The sequence below is a fragment of the Ostrinia nubilalis genome, chromosome 4 (genome assembly GCF_963855985.1).
Source record: "Ostrinia nubilalis chromosome 4, ilOstNubi1.1, whole genome shotgun sequence".
Classification (NCBI taxonomy): domain Eukaryota; kingdom Metazoa; phylum Arthropoda; class Insecta; order Lepidoptera; family Crambidae; genus Ostrinia; species Ostrinia nubilalis.
Genome location: NC_087091.1, coordinates 10,026,603 through 10,053,307, shown reverse-complemented (window position 1 = coordinate 10,053,307; position 26,705 = coordinate 10,026,603). Strand labels below are relative to the sequence as shown.

The following is a 26,705-nucleotide window of genomic DNA, read 5'->3' as shown; positions in this document are numbered from 1 at the left end:
TCTACTAAGGTCTCAGTCATAACTACAATATCGTCAGTTAATCGAAATTGTGTGATGTAGGTACTCGCCATATCTTGATACTGAGCTCGGTCTAGCTCAGAAGCTTGAAAACCTCTAAGTGGGAGGTAGTGAAGACTTTAAGAGATTTTTTTTTTTTTTATGTGATAGGAGGCAAACGAGCAGACGGATCACCTGATGGTAAGTGATTACCGTCGCCCATAGACACCCGCAGACCCAGGGGCGTTACAGGTGCGTTGCCGGCCTTTATTATTATGGTGTCTCCAACTCTGAACCCTCGCAGCAATCAGATAAGTTTCGAGTTCTGATCTTGGGGGAGGGCTGATATGATGAAGTTTTCATACAAATACTTCAGAAGTTGCATGTTCGTACGTTCGTTTCAGCCAAATGACGTCCACTGCTGGACAAAGGCCTCCCCCAAGGTTTTCCATAATGAACGATCCTGCACTGCCCGCATCCAGGCTCTTCCCGCGACCTTTACCAGATCGTCGGTCCACCTAGTAGGAGGCCTGCCCACGCTACGTCTTCCAGCCCATGGTCGCCACTCGAGAACTTTCTTGCCCTAACGGCCATCGTCTCTACGAGCTATGTGCCCCGCCCACTGGCACTTGATTTTAGCAATTCTGCGAGCTATGTTGGTTACTTTGGTTCTCCTGCGGATCTCCTCATTTCTGATTCGATCACGCAGGGAAACTCCGAGCATAACCCGCTCCATCGCCCTTTGGGTGACCGTGAGCCTTCTTATGAGGCCCATAGTAAGCGACCACTGATTTCATAAGCTCAGTTGTGATTTCATTATCTCCTGGTTTATACCTTGTTGTTTTTAATAGGGCATTCTAATCTCGCTCAAGCTAAAGTCTAGGATATCTTCGCTAAAGTGTCGGGATAATCTCGATCTTCAGCCTAATTACTAGTAGTGCTTCTTAATCTCTCCTAGCAGACAGTTAGGCATTTACCAAAATGGTTCTGCTATCCTCGTTATTCATGTTGGAATATTCAATTTGGTCCTCGCAAATACATACTTTCGATTTATTACAAAAAATCGTCTCTATAATACACTTTGTATCAGCGTGAGGACTTGGATACATCGATACTAAGCAGAATCTTAAAAACAGATGAGAATAGTTCTGAAACAGCTAAAACTTCCCTAGTCTCGTAGGTTGCAATCTATTCTGCCACTTGAGCTGAAAATTCGTGGGATTTTGGAGCTGGATTGGCACTGGTCGTGGCTTAGACTTTATCAGTCGACATCTTTTGAGCATCTTTTATTCGGCATTCTTCTATTTCGGTGATCACTTCTTCTTCCTCGGTCCCTCACTGATGAGGATCGCGACCGCAGATAGTGTTCCTCCATAGACTGCGGTCATAAGCTGTGTGGTGATCGGAGAATGCACATGTGATTAAATTGCTTGTTCGTCTAAAAATGATTACTACATTTTGATTTTCGCAGCCTACTATTAGGGTGCAGCTCAGTACGTATTTACAATTCTGGCATCTTTTGCTAGGCCTTCTCTCTCCATGAGGCTGGCTGGATTTAGTCCTCCGTTTCTTAATTGTACTACTTTCATTTAGCTCACAAATATGTAATGTGTTAGTTCTGTAGCTGGTATGGATCTAGAAATATCGTCATACTTAATCTCCAGTTCGCATGGTCTTTAGCGAATAATTAGTTGCGTAATTCTGAGTGTAGGATAGGTATGATACCATCATGAAAACTTGGCTAGCCTGGACCAACATTTTTACTTATGGAAGATAAACCTAACACCAACGTGGGGCAGTTGGTCGCCCTCCCGGGACTAGAGTTGGTTTCTGGGTTTGAGGGTCATGTATGATGTCTTTGTGCTGAGTCTAGAATAACGGGGCTGTTGGCGGCTAGAGCCAGAAAGTTTTGGATTTGTTCTCTATGGAGGGATTTTGCCGTTATCACCATGCTTAGCAGGCTGGTTGGTAGTTCCAGTATGGTAGTATAATACCTGGAAAGATGCTGCAGCCCACCCTCCAGTATTTTGATTGCTTAGTCGGCTCTTACGACTCACATGGGAAGATCTGATGCTTTTTTAGGGTCACAACACAGGCCTGAATATTGTTTTTAATTATAAACATCTTTACTTGATAATAATACTTAATTGATTACAAATATATAAGTAATTTGAGACAATCATCCATAACATTCCTAATTCCGCTGTATAAATAAATTTCAGCTTGCTAATCCGTCGGGCTATGTCAGCGACTTTGGTTCGTTTACGGATCTCCTCATTTCTGATTCGATCTCGCAAAGAAACATAAGAAACTCCATAGCACGCTGTGCAACTTTGAGCTGTCAATTTGAACGATCAATGTGGAAAGCATTAGGGGAGGCCTATGTTCAGCAGTGGACGTCCTATGGCTGACATGATGATGATGATGATGATGAAATAAATTTCGGTAGATTGGTTCTTAATTTCGGTGGCTCAAATACAATTTCGGTGGCTCTTGATAATTTCAAATTAACATATCTCGAGAAGTATTAATAATATTTTGATCTCTACCATATCATTGAATAATACAAGTTATTTACTATTATTTCTGCCACAAAAAAGTTTTGAAAAGTGGAAATTAAAATTCGCCACCGGAATTAGGCAAAAAACGAGTTTGTTGATATTCACCCTTACCTACCTTCATTCATTTTCATTTATTGTCGTCTGGTACCTTAATGTATGAAAAAGTGGGTCGCATACCCAACACCCCTAAACTCGTAAAACTTCAAGTTGCTTAGTGTGAGGTGATAGATTAGTCGTGAACTGTGAACATGTGAAGTGGGTGAAGGTTAAAAAATATTTCCCTAAAAACACAGAGGCCCGGGCATATTCACGAATTATTTATAAGGCAAACAACGTATGGAAAAATTTCCAGTAAGTTGATATTTTCGTAACTAAAGTCTAAGATTCTTTTGAATTTTTGGTGTCCTGAATAGACCCAACGTTATGTAGTTCGATTCTGAGGAACAAGGCTTAAAACATACGTATATTATGTGGATGTGTGGTTAGTTTGGATTTGCAATCTTCACTTCATTTGCATGTCGGTTGTTCGAGGTATACATAGTGTTAAAATAATAGATCCAAGCTCGCTGTGAATAATCCGACGCGAAACGACGACGCTGCTCTCGACTCGAGTACCACGGATGCGAGACATTGATTGGATGGCTTTTTATTATCGTATCGATTACACGAAACATCGATGGAAATAGAGCGGCACAAGACGAGTAATTTATATCAATAACGTTAAAATCTTCATTAATCACTCGCTTTCTGCTTAATAAATCATTCACGAAATCACATAAAGTACTCGAAGGTTTTGGGGGAGAGAAACGCAAATGGTGTGGCTTCCTAATACATATGTATAATCTATACATATTAAAGCAGTAGATGGTAAGCAATAGAATAAACATAGAAATAGCGAAATTTCAAGTTTTATGTTCGGTGATTTTCGAATGCAACAAATTGTTTGCGCTCGCAGACTTCACTTAATGCATAAGGCATTAGTATTCCATTTGGTAGCAAATTTTAAATAACTCTGCTTTTAGTTTGCTAATATTCATATTTTGATTTTATAATGAATATTTTTGCTTTAACTTACTCCTAGGATTTATTCGTATTTGCATCGGTTGTTTTTTTTTGGATAAAACGTACCCATCTCTACGAAATAGTGTTCGCACAGAATGTTCACTTATTTTTCTTTGTATTCATAATAATCTAAATGTTCATCACAGTAAAAATATTCCACGATACTGGATACTAAAAGGTTATGTATGATGCAACTTTCGGAGTAGGCGACGAGAAGATAATGGGTTTTACTTTAGGCTTCATATTACCTTTTGTTCGGTATGACGTGGGATGTTATTTTGATGAACTGAACATTATTAATTATTCGGCTAGATTTAGTACTAATAGCATCATTATAACTATCGATACTTAGCTTTAGATCATGTTTAAACTGTTATTGAGCGTAATTTCGTATTTGCACGTCCTTGAGTATTATGAATCAGTATACAAGTTATATTGGTATTGACGAAAATACGAAAAAGCTCTCGGTAAACATTAATCATAAAATATCATACAAACTGTTGACCCACTAAAGCTAATACAAAGATTGAAGATAGGACTGGTATTCAAGAGACCGTAAACAATTGTACAGATCTACTGAGGTGAGGAAAAATGAAGATAAATAAAACTATTACAGGTCCTACCTAACTACATTTTGTTAGAAGGAAGTGTGTTTATTTGTGATAGTGATTTATAAAAGTAGGTTATGTACAGGTGTAAGGTCCGCTATATGGTCTGTTCTCTCTAAGATTTTTTTGAAACTAATCAATAATCATAATTATTGCGTCTTCATAAGTGTTTTATTGTCGACGGATGTTGCTTTACGATATCTCGCCATCGTTCTCTCGACTACTACCTGAACAGAAAAAAAGAAGAGATGGTGCCTTAGCCACTTACTATACGATAATAATTATTTTTGCGCAGTTTCGTGAGCGCTTCCCGATGCGCGTCTTGCATCGGCGAATCTGCGCGTGCGGCGTGGTACCGCCACTCTGATGGCTGGCGCGGCGCCCCCGCCCCCGGCCCGCGGCGCTCACCCTGGGACTCCCTGCCCAGCCTGCGGCATGAGGGCAGCTTGAACGACTCTGGCTACCGGAGTAACAGAGCCGACAGCTTTGAACAAAGGTAAGTAAAATACATAAGATAAAGTATGTTTGAAGTATCAAGATATTTCACAGCATGATAATGACGCCACAAGAGCTTCCTTGTTGTGGATAAAAAACGATATTCTTACTAGCAATAGTTGTATTGCTCAGGATAATCAGGTAAGCTAGCGCGACGATACAGGTCTTCGATGTTTTTTAAAGATAACATTTCTTCATTCTTCTCAACCGAATATACACAGCTCTTGCACAGTCCGTTTTAACCTACTGCATTCCTGTATGGGGTGGTGCCGCAAAAACCCAATTTATTAACCTTGAGAGGGCGCAGCGTACTCTTATTAAAGTCATGTACTTTAGGAAGAGACGCTTCCCCACCGATATGTTATATAACACCAGTGGGTTGCTCTCGGTAAGGAAATTGTATATAGTCTATATTACCCTCAAAACACACAAATCCATATATTACGACCCTCGTATACTAGAAAAAAGACGCATATGCAGGGTTGCCAAACCAGTCATCACTAAAACTACATTTGCCAGTAGACAAATTGAATCACGTTCCACTTACATCTACAATAGTATAAATAAAAACTTATCTATATATAGCAAAACTCATCATGAGTGTAAGAAACTTTTATATATTTGGATACAAAATAAGTCATATGAAGAAATCGAACATTTGCTGGATCGAATCTCATGATTTGTAAAATAGTATTGTTTTTTATGTGTAATCGACGCAGATAAACACACACACACACACACACACACACACACACACACACACACACACACACACACACACACACACACACAAACACACACACACACATTCACACACACACACACATTCACATTCTCTTGCACAATAACACTTAATATTGAACAGAACTATGTAATTAATTATAAGGTTTAATAATTGTATACATCTATTGAAGAGCGGACCCTCCAAACACAGGCATTTTTTGCTTAAATGGAGGCTCCAATCTACTTATAAACTAAAGAAACCTTGTAAACGAAATAAATTTTTTTTTTTTTTTTTTATTATTTACATTTAAAGAAAAATAGTTACATCATGCTAAATGGGATATGTTGTGAAGGCCTATATTCAACGATACCAACTTATGCTGGTGATAATAAGCTTTGAGCCACCCACGTTTAATCATGCAGCTGACAATTCAAATAAAATCATTCATTCAACTGTTTTTCGAACAAAGGACATGTCCAATTACCAAGGTTTTTTGCAATTTCTTCGAGGAGGCGAGAGGAAATTTCCTATCACTCGATCTTGAAACTTTTACCAAAACACTCTTATCTGTTTAGGAGCGTTCCGTTAAAATAATAATAAACTCCATATTCATAACGTAGAGATTTACAATCATGCATACAATGTATTACCTCTATGCTGCCACGTTGGTCCTCCTGGGACGAACAGACCGGCCATTCCAGGAATCGCTATGAATAAATCTGGTCGAAATAATCGTGCTGACAGTTTTAAATAATGGCTTTGTCAATATCATATTCTTAATCTGAAAATGGTATGGTATATAAAATGGTAAATCGTATGTTACGTTAAAAGCATTTCATAATAATGTACATTTTGTTGGCACGTGAAGCCATTCTTTGTAATTAGGTAATAAACTGAGTTCACACTCAACTAAAACCTATTTTAGGTAACTACACTTTTATTCTGAAAAAGAACTTTGCAAGGAAATATAGCAGAATGTTCACTAAGGCTGAGTTGCACCACCTAACTTTAACCGTGACTATAACGATAACCGGTGTATTTTGTATAGAGTTTGACACATTTGAAATGGTGCAACCCAGCCTAAGTAAATAAAATTACGTACCACCTAATAGCGTGTGTTTATTACATGCCTATAAGTATTTACCTCGCTACTCACCCATAAATACTTCAATCGGAGTGATTGATCACTGTTTACGTGTCATCGAACTTAATGAATCATCGTGAAAATTCGTTCCGTTAGCGAGGATAGTATTTTTCTTTTTTTTTATAAACTACTAGCGGCCGCCCGCGACTTCGTACGCGTGGATCCTGTTTTACCCCCTTTTCCCGAATTTTCTTTGCTATAAACCTCACGGAGCCCGAGACCTTTCCAACGAATGCAAAACCGTGGAAATCGGTTCGTGCGTTCTGGAGTTATAGCGTCAGGGAGGAAAACCCGACTTATTTTTATATAGTAGACTATCGTGCTCTCAATTTGTTTTTCGATACGACAGCCAAAAATATTTTTCGACAAAAGGTAGGCATTTTTATGTAACATGTCTGTAACCTTTCACCTTTCTATAACCTTTTGCTGTCTCGTAAAACCTAAGTGATCATTCCATTAACAATGCTGTAAGAAAAAGTACAAATTGTCATTTATTGTATACGAAACAACGCTTAAAACTCGATACAATTTCAATTATAGCTTCTGTCTCGTGATTGCTCTAAATAATGAAATTCAACCAATCTTCGTTCGAGATTTTATTCCGTTTGTTCCTTTTTAAAATGTACAATTGTTTGTCTTTTGTAATCGATTTAACTTCAGAGAATTTTGTGCGGTACTGGAAATAGAAGTTCTTGTGTAACACAACAACATACCCATTTCGTTTTTAATAACTCGCAGTACATTGGTTTCGAACAGTAGATATAGTTCTAAAAGCCAATTACAAAGTTTGATTAAAGGTCCCGCACCGTATAGAAAGTTAACAAGTGTCAGTTGATTGCGCAGTGTGATTTAAATCATATGGAATTCGTCAACTGAAAACCCTTCTTTTTGTCTAGGTCTGACTCGAATTCAAAGCTTTCAATAACTACGGTCCCCAGCACTGGAGAGAAAAGATCTATTTGAAGGTCGACGCTCTTCGACACAAGCGTTTATTCTAGAATTTTGGAGTAAAACTAAAATAGAAACCTTTTCATGTCTAACGAAATCAGTGTTATCTTACGTTGAATATTCATTCAAATTGTTTTCACTTTTATCTTGATGATGTCTGCCAGAAGAGTAACATTAGGTTTTTGTAAATTTTACCAACGTAGATAACAATAAAAACATAGCGTTATTAATATGTCTATTTGTATAAGAAATTATAATAATACAGTTGAATTATTTGTTGATCAGAGAAATCCACATTGTAGTAAAATTTGACTTTGTCTAGGTATATCTATAAAGCTCACCGACTCACTCACACACTCATCACGAAATTTCAGAAACTACAAGTGCTAGGAGTCTCAAATTTTGCATGGGGGTTCCTTACAAATGGATACTAATATTTTAAAATGTATTGGCATCTTAGTACCTAGCCTATGTCATTATTTTTTAGTAGTTTAGTTCAAATGACGAATGAAGTGTTTTCATTGAAACATTGTCTTGTTCTAGGGGCGTATTTGACCGGCAAGACAGCGTTCGTTCAGAATACACGAGCGATCGTGAGTCCGGCAGATACGGGATCGTGCAGCAGGCGTCCATCGACAGCACCGACTCCAGGATCTGCTACCTGACTTCCAGTGAGGTAAGGAATACTCAATGCTATGTTAACCTTCTCAATCCAGACCTGAAAGTATCTTTATGGCAAAGGGTAATAGTAATTAGTGGCACGTGCCATCCAATACATGGTTCATTATTCTCAGGTGAAAATTACTGTCACCTTTGAAACGTTTTACATTTGTTTGAGGTCAAAAAGTATGAAAAATTTAAACTTACTGTTTTTGATAATATGGGTCATAATTACTTTTAGAATACGCCTGATTAGCAAAAAGTATCAGAAAAGTTTTGAATTCTTTGTATGGTCTCTAATATACAATGTTAGTAGTTTTATTTCTCTTAACTACGATAATACAATACCTAAGGAATGGCAAAATTTTTGTATTGCTTCATTACAAAAAGTATTTTCAGCATTAAGAAATAAGTGCCGAGTATAAAAAAACGTTACATTTACTAGTCATTTGCTCGGAATAGTGTTCTGAGTCCAATTGCCAGCCCGAATCTCCCAGCCTAATAGTCCGCGTCGTGGGAAACTACAATATGGTTAAGGTTCCCGTTTCACTTTACGCACATTTCAGGCTAAAGGTTTTTCTTAGGGTTACTTTCAGGTGGGGAAAAGCGGGTCTTTCTTAAGAGGGGAACCTGCCTCTTAAATATACGTCTCCTAATCCAAAACGAATCAATTTAAAGACGTTTTCACTGCATGTTTATGATCTTATGTTTAAAATGATCAACTTAACTCAAAAAAAATTTTTTCTCATAAACTAACGCCCGTATTCACAAACATTACTATGAGGTTCACAGAGCTCTATTCAATGCTGTGCGTTAAATTTGCTGCTTCACTTAAGCAAGCATCGTTTGTGAATACGGGCGTAAGTATTAAAGAAAATATTTGCGCCTGTGTTGCTCAATAAACAAACTCTCATTGTATCATTTGTTAGCATAATTGCTACAGGAAAATATACGGGACTCTTGAGACTTGAATATACTTACGCTTGATCGCGTTCTATTATCTCCTCTTAAATTCCAACAGTTTCATCTGGAGGGAAAAAAGCAAGCTTTTAACTACAAACGAAGGCGAAGATTAGGAATTCACCAATGTAAACTCTTATCTTTTTGTTTCGCTACTATAAAAACAAAGTGTAACGAGAATAGTAGAAGTGTCCATGCGTGTGTAGACATGTCCACAGTTCTCTCGAGACAAAAGTCTAAGTCGAAGTTAAAATGTCTTTATTTGTATAGACTATTTAAATAGTACTTACAAAACATCGTCAAATATTTTGTTCTTAAGGAGCCTCTACATATCTCGTAATCTTTTTACCCTACCAGCGCTTCGAGACCAACATTTGGCAAGTGCTGAGAAGACGCGCTGCAACAAACTCAGACACCACTGTCTGCCGGTTCATATAACTTCTTCTTCTTATCGGGTCGACAACAAACCTACACAGTGTCAGCCCAAAACTCCGCTACAAGAGTGGCGTTGTCAGCAGCATTCATTAAATCCTCCTGCGTTCAGTTGCTCTGGCACTTGGGGCACGAAATCATGTGCTTCATCGACTGGGGAATAAAACCGCACCTGCACTCCATGTTTGAGCCATCCAAGAATCCCCACCTGACAAGATTGTCCTTACTACGGCCAACCTGCGTCCAAAGTCTATTTAAAGACTTCCAGGTAAGCCAGGGGAGCTCATGTCCAGGTGGAGGACTCTCAGACATATGGACAAAAGGCAGCAATATAACTTAACTACTCTACATGACTTGCTCATTTCGATCGTGAAACTTATAAGAACTGTGTACACTTGTACAGTCGACAGCACATCAGACTATACATTTTTATTGCAAAATAACACCTGTTCCAAGGACATAAGATGCCACAGTGTACGATGTACGATATACCTGTGTCTATACTTATAATAGTGTGTGTGAGTTTTCCTCCCTAGCAAAAATGATTCAATACAGCGATCACGTTTAAGAAGTAATACAACTTATTGTATCGATGGCTGCGATGGGTTGTTACTCACTTACTCAATTTGTGCCCTTTCCCCTCTAACTGTGTACTTATCTTGAAGCAAAAGTAGAAAAGTATTTCTTTCAAGTATTAGGTATGTTACCTTTCAAACAAATACTTAGAAAACTCGCGGTTGTTACCAAAATATGAAACTTTTGAAAATGGTTTTTATGAAACAGCACACTAATTCAAACGAGAGGTATCAACACTATCAACCATTTTCCATTTTGAAGTATATTACAATTTTCACTACCTACCGTGTTGTAAAAATTTCATGTTCCTTTTTATTATGAAACATTTTAGCTTAAACACTCAAGGCTACAATTAATACACAAAATTAGGCAAAGTGTTTCATTTTTCCACCTCGTCGTATCCCTCATAAGGGATATATTAAAAACAGGCGCTGTCATATACCCGCAAAAAGTACAAATAGGGTATTATGTCCGTTTCTACGTTGAAACCGTCCTTTTGTAGCGAAGGTCGGTCTTTTGGCACAACCGAGCGCCGCGGGTGATAATATTATTTTCTTCATACAATGCTCCTAGTAAAATTATGAATATCAATTTTGGGCCACTGGAAATACACTTCCTTTATACAGACAGTGTGAAAAAGGGAGCTGTTCTTAAAACTATATATGTTTTTTTTGTGTATAGTATGAAATAACAGCCACACGATGCGCTGAAAGCTTTTTCTTCGCCAATAGGTTTTTTTACACCAATCAATCGTTATAATCTTGATTTGATCTTTAACTGAATCTTTAGATGATAGACGAAAAAACGATGGCTCCCCCAACATCGACAATTTCAAAGTACCCTAATATAAAATATCCGATTAAGCTAAAATTCTAATTTCCCTCCCTCGCCGCTTTGACACAGCACTGAGGTCCTTGTTTTTCTAGCGCCAATCTAATCAGAATTCTAATTGAGAACCTAGTTGAGGTCCCACAAGCTTCCGATAATACCTGACTTACAAAACCCATCGTGCCGCAGCTGCAGGGAAATTGCAGTTTCGGGTTAACTCTCTCACACTGTCGTTCGCCTGCATACACTCGAACTATGCGAACACAGGATTAATTAATTTGAAGTGTCGAGTTACGCTGTGACATGATTTATTAGTACTAGCGATGCACCCATTGTAGAGCCAAGAACTACGAGTACTATTGGTTTTCTGAATAAAGCCACCCTTTTGTTGGAACGACATAACAGAGCCAATGGAATCTCCACACGTCTTGGCCGATGCGATTCAAAACGTACTCGCACACCTTTTTTGAAGATACGTGACACGTGTGCTAACGTTCCGATAAAGCTGTGCTGATGTTTGTGCTTATAGGACGCTTACATTATACTCGCAAAGTCGGAAATTGAGTCTGTTAGGTGTTTTTGTTAAAACGAGTCGCACGTATAAGGAAAGTTAAAACATTGCTTATTTCAATAAGGCATTTTTTTACGAGTAAGTAAAAGATTTTTACTTTTACATGGAATATATTTATATTTTGGCACAACTCACGAGTTAAAATATTTTAATAAAACAAAAAAATAGTTTTTCCAAACTTTGAACAGATGTGCGGTAAAATTCGTAGTCCAGTTGACTGTCGTAATAGGTAGGTATACCAATTCGTATAGGTTCCTAGAAGGTATATGAGATAAACAACTGATCAAATAGGTAACCAACTTTTAAATCATGTTCAAGATTACTAAGAAAACCAGAACGCTCTGCCGATAAAATGCTCTAATGCTCCATCCATTAAAATTTCTATTTTTATTCAAGCTCTATCCTTTTAACTGTGTTTCGTAGTAAATCATTTTCAAATAATCTACGAACTGAAATACTATTAATTAAATATTTTTAAAGAATTTAAAATTGTAATTTGAATAGATAGCTAACAAAGCAAACCATTAGCAAACATTTTAAATAAACAAATCTTAACACTGTCTAGACCTCAGATCATAGAAAGAGAATAGATATGAAGTCGCGCGTAACTACAACGAGAACCAGTGTCCCCACATTTCCCCCACCACAGCTCCCACACACACATTCAACTGTGTAAAAACAAAGCGACTGAGAGTCTACGACAACATGTGCAACCGGCTTAAAAGTGCTGTGATTGGCCAGAAGGCGTGCCTTATGGCCAATCAATGGCCGCGTGACGTGACGCACACTTTGAAAAAGCAATTAGAGAGAAGAAAGATAAAATGGAGTCGATAAGATATCGATACTTTAAATCCTGGGGGCAAGGCTCGAAATTGGTTTAAAAAATGCTTGTATGAAAACCTTTTTATTATTATACGTTATTATTATGTTCTTTAACGATTTTTGCATAAAGGAGTCAGTTCCATTTTGTATGGACGAAAAACTCAGAATCAATTATTGGGACTAAATGAAGTTTAATAAATAAGAATGAAACTAACCTACCTTATATTAATTTACCCCAACCAAAGCTCAATGTCGTTATCGATGGAGTATAGAAGTTATAGACTGACAAAGTTTGTATGAAAAGTCATGGGTTAAGTAGGTACTTGCGATTTTTACCAGTATTTACAATATTGGTAATATATTATTATTTACTTTAATAATAATAACAGGATCACTGTAATTATTATTAACTACTATCGCGCATTAACTTTTTAATTATGGCGAAATATCGTACCGCCTATGTTTATCAAAAATAATGCCTATATTAGGCTTTCAACTAGCTATAGTAATTACATAGTTGACAGTTACTAATCCCTTCTACTATTGTTATTGTTTTTGTAAAAACTTAAAAATCGCAAGCAACTCATGATTTTTTCATTCAAAATTAGAAAATAATAATTTACTTCTATTTATCGATAATAGGAAACCATATTAGAACACGAGCCCTGCACTATGTTACGACCGGCACATGCGGCCGTACTGTGTATTTTCACGCGTCAGTGGATATCGGAAGAAATAAAATACATTGCGCAGTAGTTACGCATGACATAAAGTGGTTGCTAACTAAATCGTCAATGTACAACGTGTTTGAATTTTTATCACCACTAATTTCGATATCGCAGTAAATGTCACGGCACTGAATTCGTTCGTAAAAATGTTTAGTTTTTTTTATTTATAAGCAAAATACCAATGGATTTGCAATACTTACATGTGATAAATGACTTCATTGTTCCTGTAGTTCTTCGTTTCACTTATGTTATTGCACGTTATGACGCATTATCCAACAATATCGGAGAACATTTCCTCAGTACGACTGAATCGCGACTAACCTGGCGTCGCGGGTGATGTTCGTTTCTGGGCATATCGCGGAGACACGCGCCACGCCCCCGTTTCACATCTATTCCCTTCTATGATCTGAGGTCTAGACTCTCTACCTACGTACTTTTCCATAATTAGCTAATTGGCTAGCAAGAGTTAGCTATATCACTACATTTTGTAGCTATTGATTTTTTCTTAGAAATGGCTTTCTATTTATATTTTAGGAGATTTATATCAGTGTTGAGCGTAGCGCGAATTGGAATATAAGAAACTGTCCTTGTTATATTCTAAGTATGCAATGTAAAGTATCAGGTACTGTATGTAGCAAACAGGCCTTGCAAAACGGCTTACCTATTGTCGCTCCGAAGCGAAGGCCGCGGGCTCGCGGGCGCTCGGCGGCGCTCGGCCGGGCCTGCGCACCGCGCCGCGTCGCTGCGCCCACCTCCTCCAATCGTATCCTGGACATAGCATCAAAAATATTATTTTGAGGTTAACTTCTCCCACTTTCAATACAATGAAAAAACAATCGTGGGACCCAAACGCTTAGATACCTCCAAACATAGCCGTGTCGAATGTCGCGAAAGAGAACGTTAAACCGAAAACTGAGACGATTTGTTTGTGTAAATACAAAGCTTTTACTGTCAAGTGCACGGACAAAGAAGATTCGCATCGTCCCCGCTACGATTACCTCCTGTAATTGAATCCATGGTTGTTGCAGCTAAGACTGTCCTGAACTGTTGTGAATATAAACACTTTTTAACATATCCAATGTGTCAAAGTGAAGTCAATTCTAGGCCTATGTAAAGTGAATTGTTGACATACAATCAATCCGTACTTCCTCTACAATATTTTTTTATCTATTAGAGTTCCTGCTTGTAAATCGCTTGATCCACCTGTGATATTTCTTATTGTTAATAAATGTTTTAGTGTGACTTCTAAAGCTGCCAATGTTTATAAAAACGCAACTCTTAGAGTGATAAATGTTATATTATTGTAATAGTATATTTATCTAAGTTATCGAAAGAGATTGAATAATCAAGTAAAGACTTTGCATAAAGATATTTGTTGTTAGAGAAAAGAATAGATACTTATATTGAATAAATATATATTTGATAATAATAACAATACTAATTAAGAACTGAAGATTTGAAGAATAAAACATGATGCTATAAATCTGCATGGGGGTCATCAAATCAAAGCATGCGGTATTTCTGAAGGTATTTACTATTTATTAATTAGGCATAAGAACACAAATAGTACCTATATTCCTCGCTATTCTTTAATTAGCTTTTTCCATAGTAAATGTTGCAGGGATGTTGTGAAAACCGTGATTATTACTGATATTGTTTGTGCCTATTTTGGTTAGTTTGCGTTGGTAGTTTCATTATAATTTCAGTGTGGGTTGGCACAACAAACAGCGTTCCTTATTCACAAGATCCACATGTATGCATAACTTGTATTGTTGGCTAGTTGGTACATTTTAGAACATCATGCTCTGACAATATCCCAGTGACATAAAATAAGACTAATGAATCAGAATACGTAAATCCATTAGAGAAAACTTAAGTAGAGCAAGAAAGAACGAATTATTTTAATAATGTAGATAATAATATGGTAACGACTAGGGTGGTAATTAATAAGTGTTCTTAAATTCATTTTAACTAAATAAATAAATAAATAAAAAATAATATTCTTTTTGCAGGTAAAACGTTACTTATTCCAAATAATACTTTAGAATAGGTTGACTAACTTTTTATCAATTTCAAATATTTTAAAATCAGTTGTTTTTCTTAAATGACTTAGTAAACATTCCATATTTTGTAAAAAAAATATTCTTTGGAATTATTTTTAAATTATCGAAATCTGATATACTTTTACGTACCGTAAAGTCAAAGTTATTATTTTTGCACTAACGTATTCTCATAATTAGACTGAAGATTTCAAAATTCACCGACTCCTCAAAATCAGTTTTCTTGGTTATTTCTATTTATGGCTCTACTTAGGTAATCATACTATGCAAGGGCATTTCTTAAATAAAGCCACAAATGTAGGCCAAGGCTCTCCCTCTTCCGGGGGTTGCAGGAGTAAACAAAGCGGGTGCTGAGGGAATGTAATAGGCCCTCATTTCAAGCCCTCTATATCGAGCGAGCAATGATACTTCTTCTTGGAAAAATTATAGTGGTGGGGTTTATAATGAAAGGTATGCAAAGCCTTCCTTGCATAAAAAAAATGTGAATTAAACATTTGCGTGTTTTAAATGAAAATAAATTATCCTTGCTTTATTCTACTGTGTACACTCAGCTATAAAGTGTACCATTTTAACTTAAACACATCGTCGGCCTAATTTTCAAACTACTTAAAATGTCCATTTGTGCAAACTTTACAGGAGGAAATAAAATATGTTTATTTTTTTAAGATAGGTACTGATTGAAATATAATGAAGCAGTTTGAAAATTAGGCTGACGACATTAAAAAAATAATAATATGGTGATACGGGGACATGGGGTTAATAATTTTCTCATTAGAATTTCTAGATGAATATTTTGAGATAATTGATTGCGGTTTTCCTAAATAACTACAATGACCTCAAAAGCTTTAAGCTCGATTAATATAAAATGAAGCAAACTCGCTAGCCTCCAATTAATTACTCTTCGTCTATGTCTAAGTATATAACTCCTATTGCATTGAAACTAAGTGAGTTAACTAAATTATCAAGACCGGGCGCTTTTAGTTCACAAGTGGGTCGTCTAAAGTGTATTTTATTAATTTGCGATCGATCTCCATTATTACTCTGAAGTGGGACAATATCCGGTATCCATCCAACCTTATAGCCTTTTCCTTTGTAGGTACATACCAGCAATTTATTGCCATAAGCTTTGTTTTCCAGGAAATGTACTTTTCATGTTTCAGTAGCTTAGTCACTGATAAGTATGAAGTTTCCGCATTCATTTCTCAGAAGAGTTTTATTGTACGTTTTGGCTACTCTGTATCCTTGTTTCATATCTTTACAGTGTGCTTTGGGATCTACATCGGGGGGCATAAACATAATAATACTCGTAATACAAACATCTCTACATGAAATTGAGTTTACGATGTTCATTTGAAAGTATGTATAACAATAACTTTAAATGTTACTGAAATTGCAATTATCTTGCTATGGCATTACTTAATAGGTTTATAAGAGAGTTCCCATTGCACTGCATATTACATAACGCTATCACACTTATAAGTCGAACTTTAATTTAAATAATCGTACTTTACGTTCATAAAAAGCCAATCTCCATAAAAACAAAGTTTTAAATAGGTAAAAGTTGAAGCATTTTCGGAAGGTTTTATACAAGTTGTACAAGATACGACAGTTTAAAGTTGTTTATGAACAGGATCCGAAATTGGTAATGACTTGACGAGATGCCTCGCCACCCGCGCCCGTCGGCTCGTACAAATCGTTTTACAAACACGTGGGGGAGGGATCGATGTTAGAACTTTTACATTTTTATACACATTTTTTTAGAAAGAATATTAGTAAAGTAAATACATAACCCCTCGTGGCAAGCTAGATAAATGTGTTAGTGTTATGTTCTTCGAATCTGACACGTAACCGGCTGTTTCACATTTAAATGGTTGTTACATTTTAAATTCGTCATTTGTGCAAGTAAAGTTGTTTAAATTATGAGCCACTTTTAAAAATGGCGTCAATTAGAATTCTAATTAGATTAATGCTGCACCGAACTGTCTGAAACCCGCTTTAGAGTTTCAGCTTTTCTTGAGACGCTCAAGTTTAATCTACAATCAAGTCGAAATTCAATTCTGTAACTGACCTTAATTTTGAAATTCATCAGCATAAGTAATATGTTCGACTTGGAATCGAGTTCTGAGCTAAGTTTCTTATATGAAACTTTCTTATAGCAATGTGGATAGACCTGTCATAAATAGCTAAGTAAATAATTTTAGGGTTCAGGGTTAAGTTAATACATACATAAATAAATTTATATCCATTTATAGTCTACTTTTATCACATCTTATGTAAAGAACTTTCATCCAGCTACCGATATAAGTACTAATGTACTTGTGGCTGTTTACATGAAGCTTAACAATATACAAACATATTTTCTCAGTAGCAAGAGATCTTTTTGTAAGAAAAACCCAAACAGATTTTAGTTTGTCGCAGAAAAAACTAGCACAGATCCCTTGGGAATCGTGTAAATTCCCTGTATAATCGATAAGTCTGTGTTACACGGGAATAATGTTAAAGGGTTTCCAGAAGCGGATCAATAGTTTCTGAAATACTTTACTAAGAAATTGTACATTCAAGTATTAACAAAACAGATATTAAAAGTATCAAGTACTAATAATTTGTTTTCTCAACAATCGAAATTGATTTAGAAAAATGAGTCGATTTAATAACTTAATCTCTATTTAAAGCCTACAAGATTTGTTTAATTCCATGAAAATTACCTAAATCCGTGTTAAAGTAATTATAAAAAGGCGAGGCAATCTTTTAATTATTTATTACTTTTATCCGTGATCCCACTGGGTAATTAAGAGTCTGCGCTCTAAGCTTATTATGATAACAGCCGTCTTGGGCGTTTTATCAACTTCAAGACATAATTAAGGAAAGAAAAACATGCTAAATCTCACTTTCCTGTAACCTTCAAGCCCACTTGATTTGCTTTGTAAACAACAATACAAAATTGCGATCATTGTTGTATGGTCAATTAATCTTTTAAAATAATTTGCTACAGTTTCATTAAGAATAATATGGTGTGCGTGTTATCCAATAATCCATTAATCAGATTATAATATGTATGTATAAATACTCGGAACATCGTCATTAATTACGATTTCGTAGTAATCCGTATTAATAGATGAATAGAACGAAGGCAAAAGATTTTTCTGAGTATCCCTTTGTTTTGCACAAGATTTCTTGAGCTATAATTTCAAGTCACAATAACTTTTGTTGTAATGCTCATTATAATATTATTAAGCTCGATCGTATTCGTAGTCATATTTAGTGTTGATAATTAACGATATAGTCCAGCGCCCCACTGAAACCTTAATGCGACCCGGGTGTTTGTTGACATTAAAAGGTATCGCTCCCCAAAATAAATAATTCGTCTTATTTGTCGTCGCCGCCCCCCATTTCCTTGTAACGGGATCCTAAAGGTCTAATGTTTATTCTTGGACCACCGCGAGCCACCGCATGGCCACTCTAAATTGTGTCAGGGTCGGCCTATCGATCCCGCTTCTTTCGCGTCACCCGACCCACCCTGTATGGACTAAGAGCGGTCCAACAAAACAAAGCAAAGTGTTGTCGGGAACCGCATGCGATTTCTTTGAATCCTCTTTTGACAGCATCTCCACACGTGTCTTTTGTCTTTTTAATTTAAAAATCAGCCGCAAGTTTTTTAAAATCAAAACATGCAGCAAATTATCTGCTCTACCATCAGATTCGAATCTATTGATAGCGGTCAAAGACTTGTTGATGATACCAAATAAAACGGTTCGTTATTTTTTTTTATTTTTTTTTCGTTTATTATCATTTTACAAAGGTAGTTCTTAAACATATTACAATTAAATGCATTGGCATAAACCACTGAGGTTTGTTTGCAATGCTTGATGCGGTCAGTCTATTAAATTAGTAATCAAACAGTTGCGTTCTACAAAGAAACAAAGAAAAAACATAATAAAAGTTACAATTTTCATAGATAGGCATCCCTGTCGAGCCGATTTACCAAGAGGTTACTATATAATTTGTTCGTATAAGTCGTACCCATACTAGGCAAATGCATTTCCGCTATGAAATATGTTCCAGAAAAAACGACCTTAGCTTGGACTTAATGTTATTTTCATTTAAATTATCTTTTAAAGTAGCGGGTAGTTCGTTAATAAGTCGCGGAACCAAGTACTGCGTCGTTCGCTCACCATACACATTCCGAGCTTGTGTTGTCTGTAGGCGCTCACGGGCAATAGCACGAGTAAATACCGTAATATATTAAAACGAAGAATTTTAATTATCGAAAGTATTTTTTGTCTTCCAAGAAACAGCTTTTCTCACCTCTGAAACAGTGAAACACATTTTCGTTTATGAATTGAAACCTGAAAATATGCCGCTAATTACAATCATCGCCGTGCAGAAACCTGTTTATTTTACATTTTCTTTTTCCTGCAAAATAATGATAAACTCGAATTAAATTTGGATGTGTCTGCTCTGCCCCTCGGCCCGGTATTTGCAATCAGCTCCTAAACCAACAAACCAAATTGAACGTGTGAAATCACTGAGTGAGCATCGTAAATCCCGTTTCGCTTATTGGTTTGAGCAAATGTTTTATACGCCCAAGTTCGGTTAATTAAGACGGACGACAATGTATTTATTCCAAACCTATTTTGACTAAAAATTTAAAAAAATAAAGGTTACTGCTTGTTTGTGGTGCAAACATTTTGCTAGCAATGTGTTTAATACACAATACGTATTGAGATCAGATAATACTTAATAATACTCGGAAATATCTGTTCTTAAAGTTTTGGGCTGCTTTGTTTTCTCTAAGTAAACATTTGCTATTACATCCTCTTAACAAAGTAATTTCTATGTAATTTAAATATAGCGAAAGCCGGAATAATAGACCACAGTTCCACGTATTAAACACGGAAGATCTACACAAATTATATCTATGTTGGAATTGAACATACAATAAATAGTTAGTTAGTCCGAAGCTGTTATGTCACTGTATCGGTATACTACGGTTATACAGTGGGGACAACATCGTCACTGGTAACTGAATTATTCTGTTCAGCTGTGCGCGTAAATGTCCGGGCCAGTGAATATCCGTACTGGTTCTGATTTAGTGCTAACTCCAATATTCTTAGTATCCCCAAGACGTTACTGATGTTAGTGGCCGGCTTTATGGAATGCGAGTTTATGTTCACTTAGTTCAAATAACATTTGGGAAGATTTCTTTAAATAAGTAACAAGTTAGGTTTAACTTTTTTGTCATGAATTACTTTCATGATCGAATAACGTATATCTAAGGCTAGGTTGCACCATATTACTTTGACTTTAACAAACGTCAAAAATCTGTCAAACTCCATTTATAAAACACCGGTTATCGTTATAGACTAGTATTATATTATCTGTGTTTATAGTTACGGGGTCAAAGTTAGGTGGTGCATCTCAGCCTAAGTTGCAACAATTTAAAAGTTTAACTACCTACGAGTGTGGTATTGTCTACCTACTATATTTAGGTTCGTTTATGTCATTGTCTCTTGATTTACCAAAGCAACCAACCAAAACCAAACCAAAGCATTTACATTCCATGTTCGTGCTGGGAGCGAACCTATATCTCACTGGAACAAAACAACTGACAAATTACGTCGCGATAATGTCTATTGCGGCCGTTTGGGATAATTAGTGGACGGCAAAGGAGTATTCGAATGGACTGTGTTACATAAATAGATGAATATAAGTTGTAGAAGCAATAAAGGACTTTATTTATTTTTTACTATTTATTGTATAGTATGTTTGTATAAACTGACAACGAAAAAAATTTATACTGTTTTTCTTCTAATTAAACTACCAAAAGTTTAAAAAAAGCACTCTGATTAATTCGCAAAAATTTAATTAGGAGTTTTAAAACGTCTAGTTTGTATAACATTTTTATCTACGGCAGTCAAATATGAGTCTAAAGTAACTCTAAATTAAGTATCATCATTTTTTTAAACACGTTAGCAACCGGAGGCTTTATTGATTTTATTCCAGTAGTATAAAATAAACAATAGTGCTAGTTAAAAAATAGCATAGTAGGTAAACCTTACAACACCAGCTTAAAGCTTTAGCTGAAATTTTCAGCTTAAAGCTACGTTGGATCGAGCTTTAATGACATTATAACTCTCTAACTAGCAGTTAGAGGCTTCCAGCGCATAACCGGTGTGCAGATAAAAAGTTAATATATCCAGATACTATAAAATTCCAATTCTGCTTCGGCTACCCACGCTATCACGAAAACGAGATATCAGATTATAACTTTATATAACTTTGTTTAAGTTATAATAACTTGTCTTGGTTTACTGTTCCCGTTCACTTCAAACATTCCCAGTAGGCAAATTCTAAAATTATAACCCACTTACTAAGGTTTACATTATCTATAATAAATGCTTTTGTTTCTATTCTATTTTAGGGACAAAGGTGCAAGGAAGCCTCCGAAATTACTTTCTTAATAATATTCCCTTAGGAATGTCCCCAGTTTGTACGCGTAATTAGTAATAGCCTTTTCGGGACTTTCAGTATTATAATTAAGAAGTTATGTTCTATTAAGTGAGTACAAAAGCTTTTGGATATCATTTTCAAATAATATCGAGTATGAGATACTCACAATTTAGAATTCCAGTAAATTGTACTCGTAAATGTATATTCAGTTGAAACTTGTTTCGTAAATGTAGAACAATTCGTTAACAAATTAAAACGTACAGCTGTGGTACAGCTAATTTAATGATTGTATCTTGTAAGAAAAAGGAATAAGTATAGTTAATTGACACCATCATGACGTAGGTACATATGGTTAAAATATTCCGAGTGTCAGTCTGAACCCTTTGTATCCCAAAACGATCAGAAAACGTAACGTCTCTCATACCCCAGACGCATGAACGTCATATAAAGAATAAATAAGTCAAACAAAACAGTTTCAAGACAAACATAAAACATTTTTCATCGGTGGCTGGATAAATGGGTGGGAAAACGGCTCAACATGATGTATTTCCGCAGGAAACATGTTATACGGCGAAGACAGGGTATATATTGTAGGTAATGTGTACGCTATTTGCAATGAAAGCCTTTGGAGAGGGATTTAATAGTGCTATTTCTCACTTCTAACGAGATCCCTTAGCTTCATGAAAAAAATACATAAACATATAATAAAACTACTAGTGTAGTTTTGGACTAAATCAGTAAAAAGGTCAAAGTAATAGTCCAAAAATATCGTTTCTCCTTTTTCTTGTGATTAATTTCTTTGCTAATGACTGCTGACTGGGATAAACTTGGCCTTCACTGGTTGTATTTTTATATTTGCGGTCAAGTTCCAGATTTTGGCTACACAAGTGATCGCAATAGGTAGATGTCTCAAGTAATCTAAAAGTAATGTAAACATGAACACGAAGATATTCTCTAAAATGACTCATAGGACAAAGACAAAGTGACTTTGGAGTCATAACATCTTAAGTGAAACATAAGACGAGATGCGTTGAACCAAAATGACGTGTAATATATTGAGAAAATCACAGCTTTTAATGTGTGTTTAGAATATTGGGCATTCATATGTGATCTAATTGATGTCACCTTCAGTTTCACCTAAACTATATTTTTCTGTAGGTGTAGGTACTGTAGGTACTATCTTCTCAATTCACACAAGAAATATGAAACATAACGTAGGGTAACACGAATTATTAAGAAGCCATAAGCCAAACAAACATAGGCTGACGTTTTTCGACATTATTTACGAACTCTATCGGCTTACGTCGTGCGTCCTTCTAGGTTTTCTTCCTTTACATAAATTATTAACACACCAGACAGGTCCAAGATGGGTGGAAAAGACTTTTTTGGATGCTCATTTTAGACATAGCATTTTTAAAAGTTTTTGTACATTTTTGTAGGCTTGTTATTGTTACATGAAAACTTGTATGAGTTTACCCGTTTTAGTATACTTTATCCACCGTAATGATAGATTTTAATAAGTATATTTTGGTTGTTACAGGTAAGTTAATAAACAAGAATTGTATGCGCTTTTCGGCAACAACAGGTAAGTGATTGTATAAGCTATAAATTTTCAGGTTGAAAAGGCTGAAGTAGGTAATTCATATTGAATTTATGATGTTAATATTCCTGAAAGAACAAAGGTAAGTAATAAATAAGTATTCTGTTTAGAAACATGCTTCTTTAATTTTGATACTAGAATTGAAAATGAATTTAGGAATGGTTGACTCATTTTTAACTTCTACTCTCTCAAATAATTTATAAGAACGCCCGAGCACAATATTGAGCTATAAATGTGACATTTAAGAAACATTTTTGTAGCTGGCATGTGACATTTTAATATATTCGTATCTGCGTCCATATCAGTTGTGTTTTCATAAATGCCTGCGAGGGAAAACATAAATCTCCATCGCTCATAATTCATCTACTTAATAACACGCAAGAGGCATATTCGTAACTTTAATATGGACAAACAACGGACCAAGTGCGTGCCAAACAAAACACATGTAGACATGAGTACCTTGTAATGTATAAGTTAATGGCCTCGAGAAAAATAAATGCTTAAAGGAAGTAATTTTACAGCCCTTTGACATTGTTTAAGTTAATATTTCAAGAGCGCATTTTTTAATTTACTTCTAGATTTGGAAATACTAATACAATAACATTTGGCTTGCTTATCGTTGTTAGTGTGTTGCAAGACTTATTTTATCAGCTAGTTTACATATTTCATACTTGAAAGACTAAGTAATACTTTTAGTGAAGAAATAACATTCATTTAGGCTGGGTTGCACCACCTATCTTTGACCGTAACTATGACGATAACCGGTGTTTTTTGTATGGAGTTTGACACATTTTCGACGTTTGTAAAAGTTAAAGTAAGATGGTGCAACCCAGCCTTACTCATTTAGGATGTGCAACTGGCTGTATCTGAAATGAATGACATTTATTTCGGCTTATTTATTTCGTTATTCAATTCAGTTTGTCCCATTGAAGAATATCTTGTTCGGAAATTAAACCAATGAAGCCTTAATCAATTTCGTAATGAAACGTCCAAATTCAGCTTCTCTAAACAAAATGTCATCTGAACATTCAGAGCACATCGCAGTACAGTTAACAGGCTCTCACTTTGATTTTGTGCGTCATTCCTTTGATATTAAATTTGGCTTCGTCACGTAACGGCGAGCGTTCTGCCGCCCCCGCTGGCACTGATTGCACGGCGGCCGCCCAGCGCCCAGGCCGCAGCCCGGCACTACGCCGCTCCAGCCCGGACGCTGAGAGCCGCCGCTACGTGAATGCAATAAAGCTGTCCTGCTCAACGAAACAGTAATGGATTTCAGCGCTTGTGTTAAAGCCATACAGGCCACTCTACTTGATCCATACAGTGACGTCGAGGGCGGGCGGCGCGGGGCGCGCGCCTCACGCCTGCGCCTCGCTCCCAGCGCCATATTATTCTCTTGTAACGTACTCTCGCTTCGTTTGCTCGGTCAATTATCTTCACCGTATTGAAGCTACGATATAACGCGACATAATTCCCGTTACAATTCTAATAAAAAAAACACCGCTTTTTACGACTCGAGAAAATTTTCTCAGGTTATTGTTGCCTGAGTCAATACAAGAGATATTAATTGTACGTGAAGTTAAATTAATCACGTTTGCTAATATAAGCGTGGTAGCACCTTTGATCTGAGTTTTGTTCGGGAAAATTCTGAGTGGCAGGAATGTAATTAAATTGATGACGATGTTCAGTCAGAGAAGCGATAATAATTTATGATTCATTAACTTCACCGTGTAGGTACTTTTAGCGACTTTGACAACATGATGACATGTTATCGCGAGGATGTAACTTTATGAAAGACGCGAAGCAATTACAGGAAAAATATTTAATTGAGCTTGATATGCAGCCCTCCAATAATGGACATTGATATTATTATAATAACGCGCCTCGCAAAAGTTTTAACAGCATGATTTAGGCCGTAAGAACATTAAAGTAAGTGACAATGCAAGGTGATTTTCTACTTCATTCGAAATGAAACTTCTTTATTTGATTTAGACCAAAATTTTGAACGTCGAAAAATAAAAAGGTAGCAGCACTCACCTCAAGGGACTCTTTACACGTCTTCTTAACTTTTGAGGCCTAGTGCTTCGAGAGGAAAATATGGTAGCGGGAAGAACCCGGAAACAAACTATTACCTACTTACTTTTAGTTATCACGATAATATTTATACTCTTTCATAAAATTTAAAGTATTTTTATGAATCTCAAAGTAGAGATAATTTATAAAATTGACGAAAGATAACAATATTTATAACTAAAGAAAAACTTGTCTCATTACCAGCTATTATGTAAGAAAAAACAGGAAAGAAAAGGTACAAATTGGCACCAGACTACATTATCCCTTGAACCTTTAAATTAACATTTGAAGGAATCATGGACGACATGGACGTTTTTGGGATTCAAATCGTATAGTTTTATGCAGAAAGCGGCCATTCGTGCGTAAATCAAAGTTTTGTAGCTGTGCTTCATTAGAAATACATACACACAAGGCTCAAAGCGAAAGCTCGTCTGAATCTGGCGGACTGCGCTAAGCTATTTATTCACCAGCAGGCTTCAAGTGGCCGAAATGCCGCAATCAGCATCTAAAGGCCGGATTGCTCGAAAATAGGTTAGAAGGCTATGGAGTGAGCTAAGTAAAATGGACCGCTCTGCCTCTTGGCTCATAGTAAATATTTTGTACAAGCTTGAATAGTGGTTCAATGTACGTACCCGCTATTATGATCCGCGCTTCCTTTGATAGACATCTTTAACAACGGGCAAATACGAGAGGGTTCTATCACTTTATGATACACAGCTGCAGCTCTCTTTACAAATCAAGAAAGAAAATTCAACCTCAAATTTAATCGTTTGAATTCTAACGCGCAGTTTAAAAATAGTTTGAAATGAATGGAACTGTAACAGAAATGATATACATAATATCAGTTTTACTGTTTGTACCCACTTATTGTTTTCATCACTGTTGTGTTGCAAATATTTGCGAAAAAAAATCAAGACATGCCTATTGATGTAGTGCTAATAAAACGGATCTAACTACATAATAAACTATTTTTAAAGGCCTATTTAAGTACACCAACAACATAACATACAAAAAATTACAAAACAACTATAACTTAATTGCCCTCAAAAAATAAATGTGCTCATTTACCTACGTATATCACAAACAAACAAAAAAGGAATAATAGCATAACATTATTGTATGTCAACAGTGGTAAATAGGTATGAATGATATTCACACACAAAAGCTTATTTCCCGTCCTGCCCCGAACTTCTACTTGCCCGGTCTCCCCTAACTGATGATAGAAAGTGTTTATTTTTTGTAGCAAAATATTTGAAAAGCGGTAGATGTTTTTTTTAAATCTCAAGTTAACTACAGAGGCTTAACGTCATTTACCCATTGCCGGTATTGATTGTGAAAACGCAAGCCGTTTCTCGCAGACGACTGAGTGATTATTATTATTGGAAAAGTGTTAGGTCTCTTCGCTAGAA

General features: G+C 36.1%; 1 protein-coding gene across 1 annotated transcript in view; it reads left to right on the top strand.

Moving 5' to 3' along the window:
- Positions 1-26,705, top strand: part of LOC135071065 (protein still life, isoform SIF type 1) — a 125,735-nt gene that overhangs the window by 34,959 nt on the left and 64,071 nt on the right. Inside the window, exons 20-21 of the mRNA XM_063964811.1 lie at positions 4,524-4,724; positions 8,083-8,215. Coding sequence (XP_063820881.1) covers positions 4,524-4,724; positions 8,083-8,215 — 334 coding nt within the window. The remainder of the gene's footprint in view (positions 1-4,523; positions 4,725-8,082; positions 8,216-26,705) is intronic.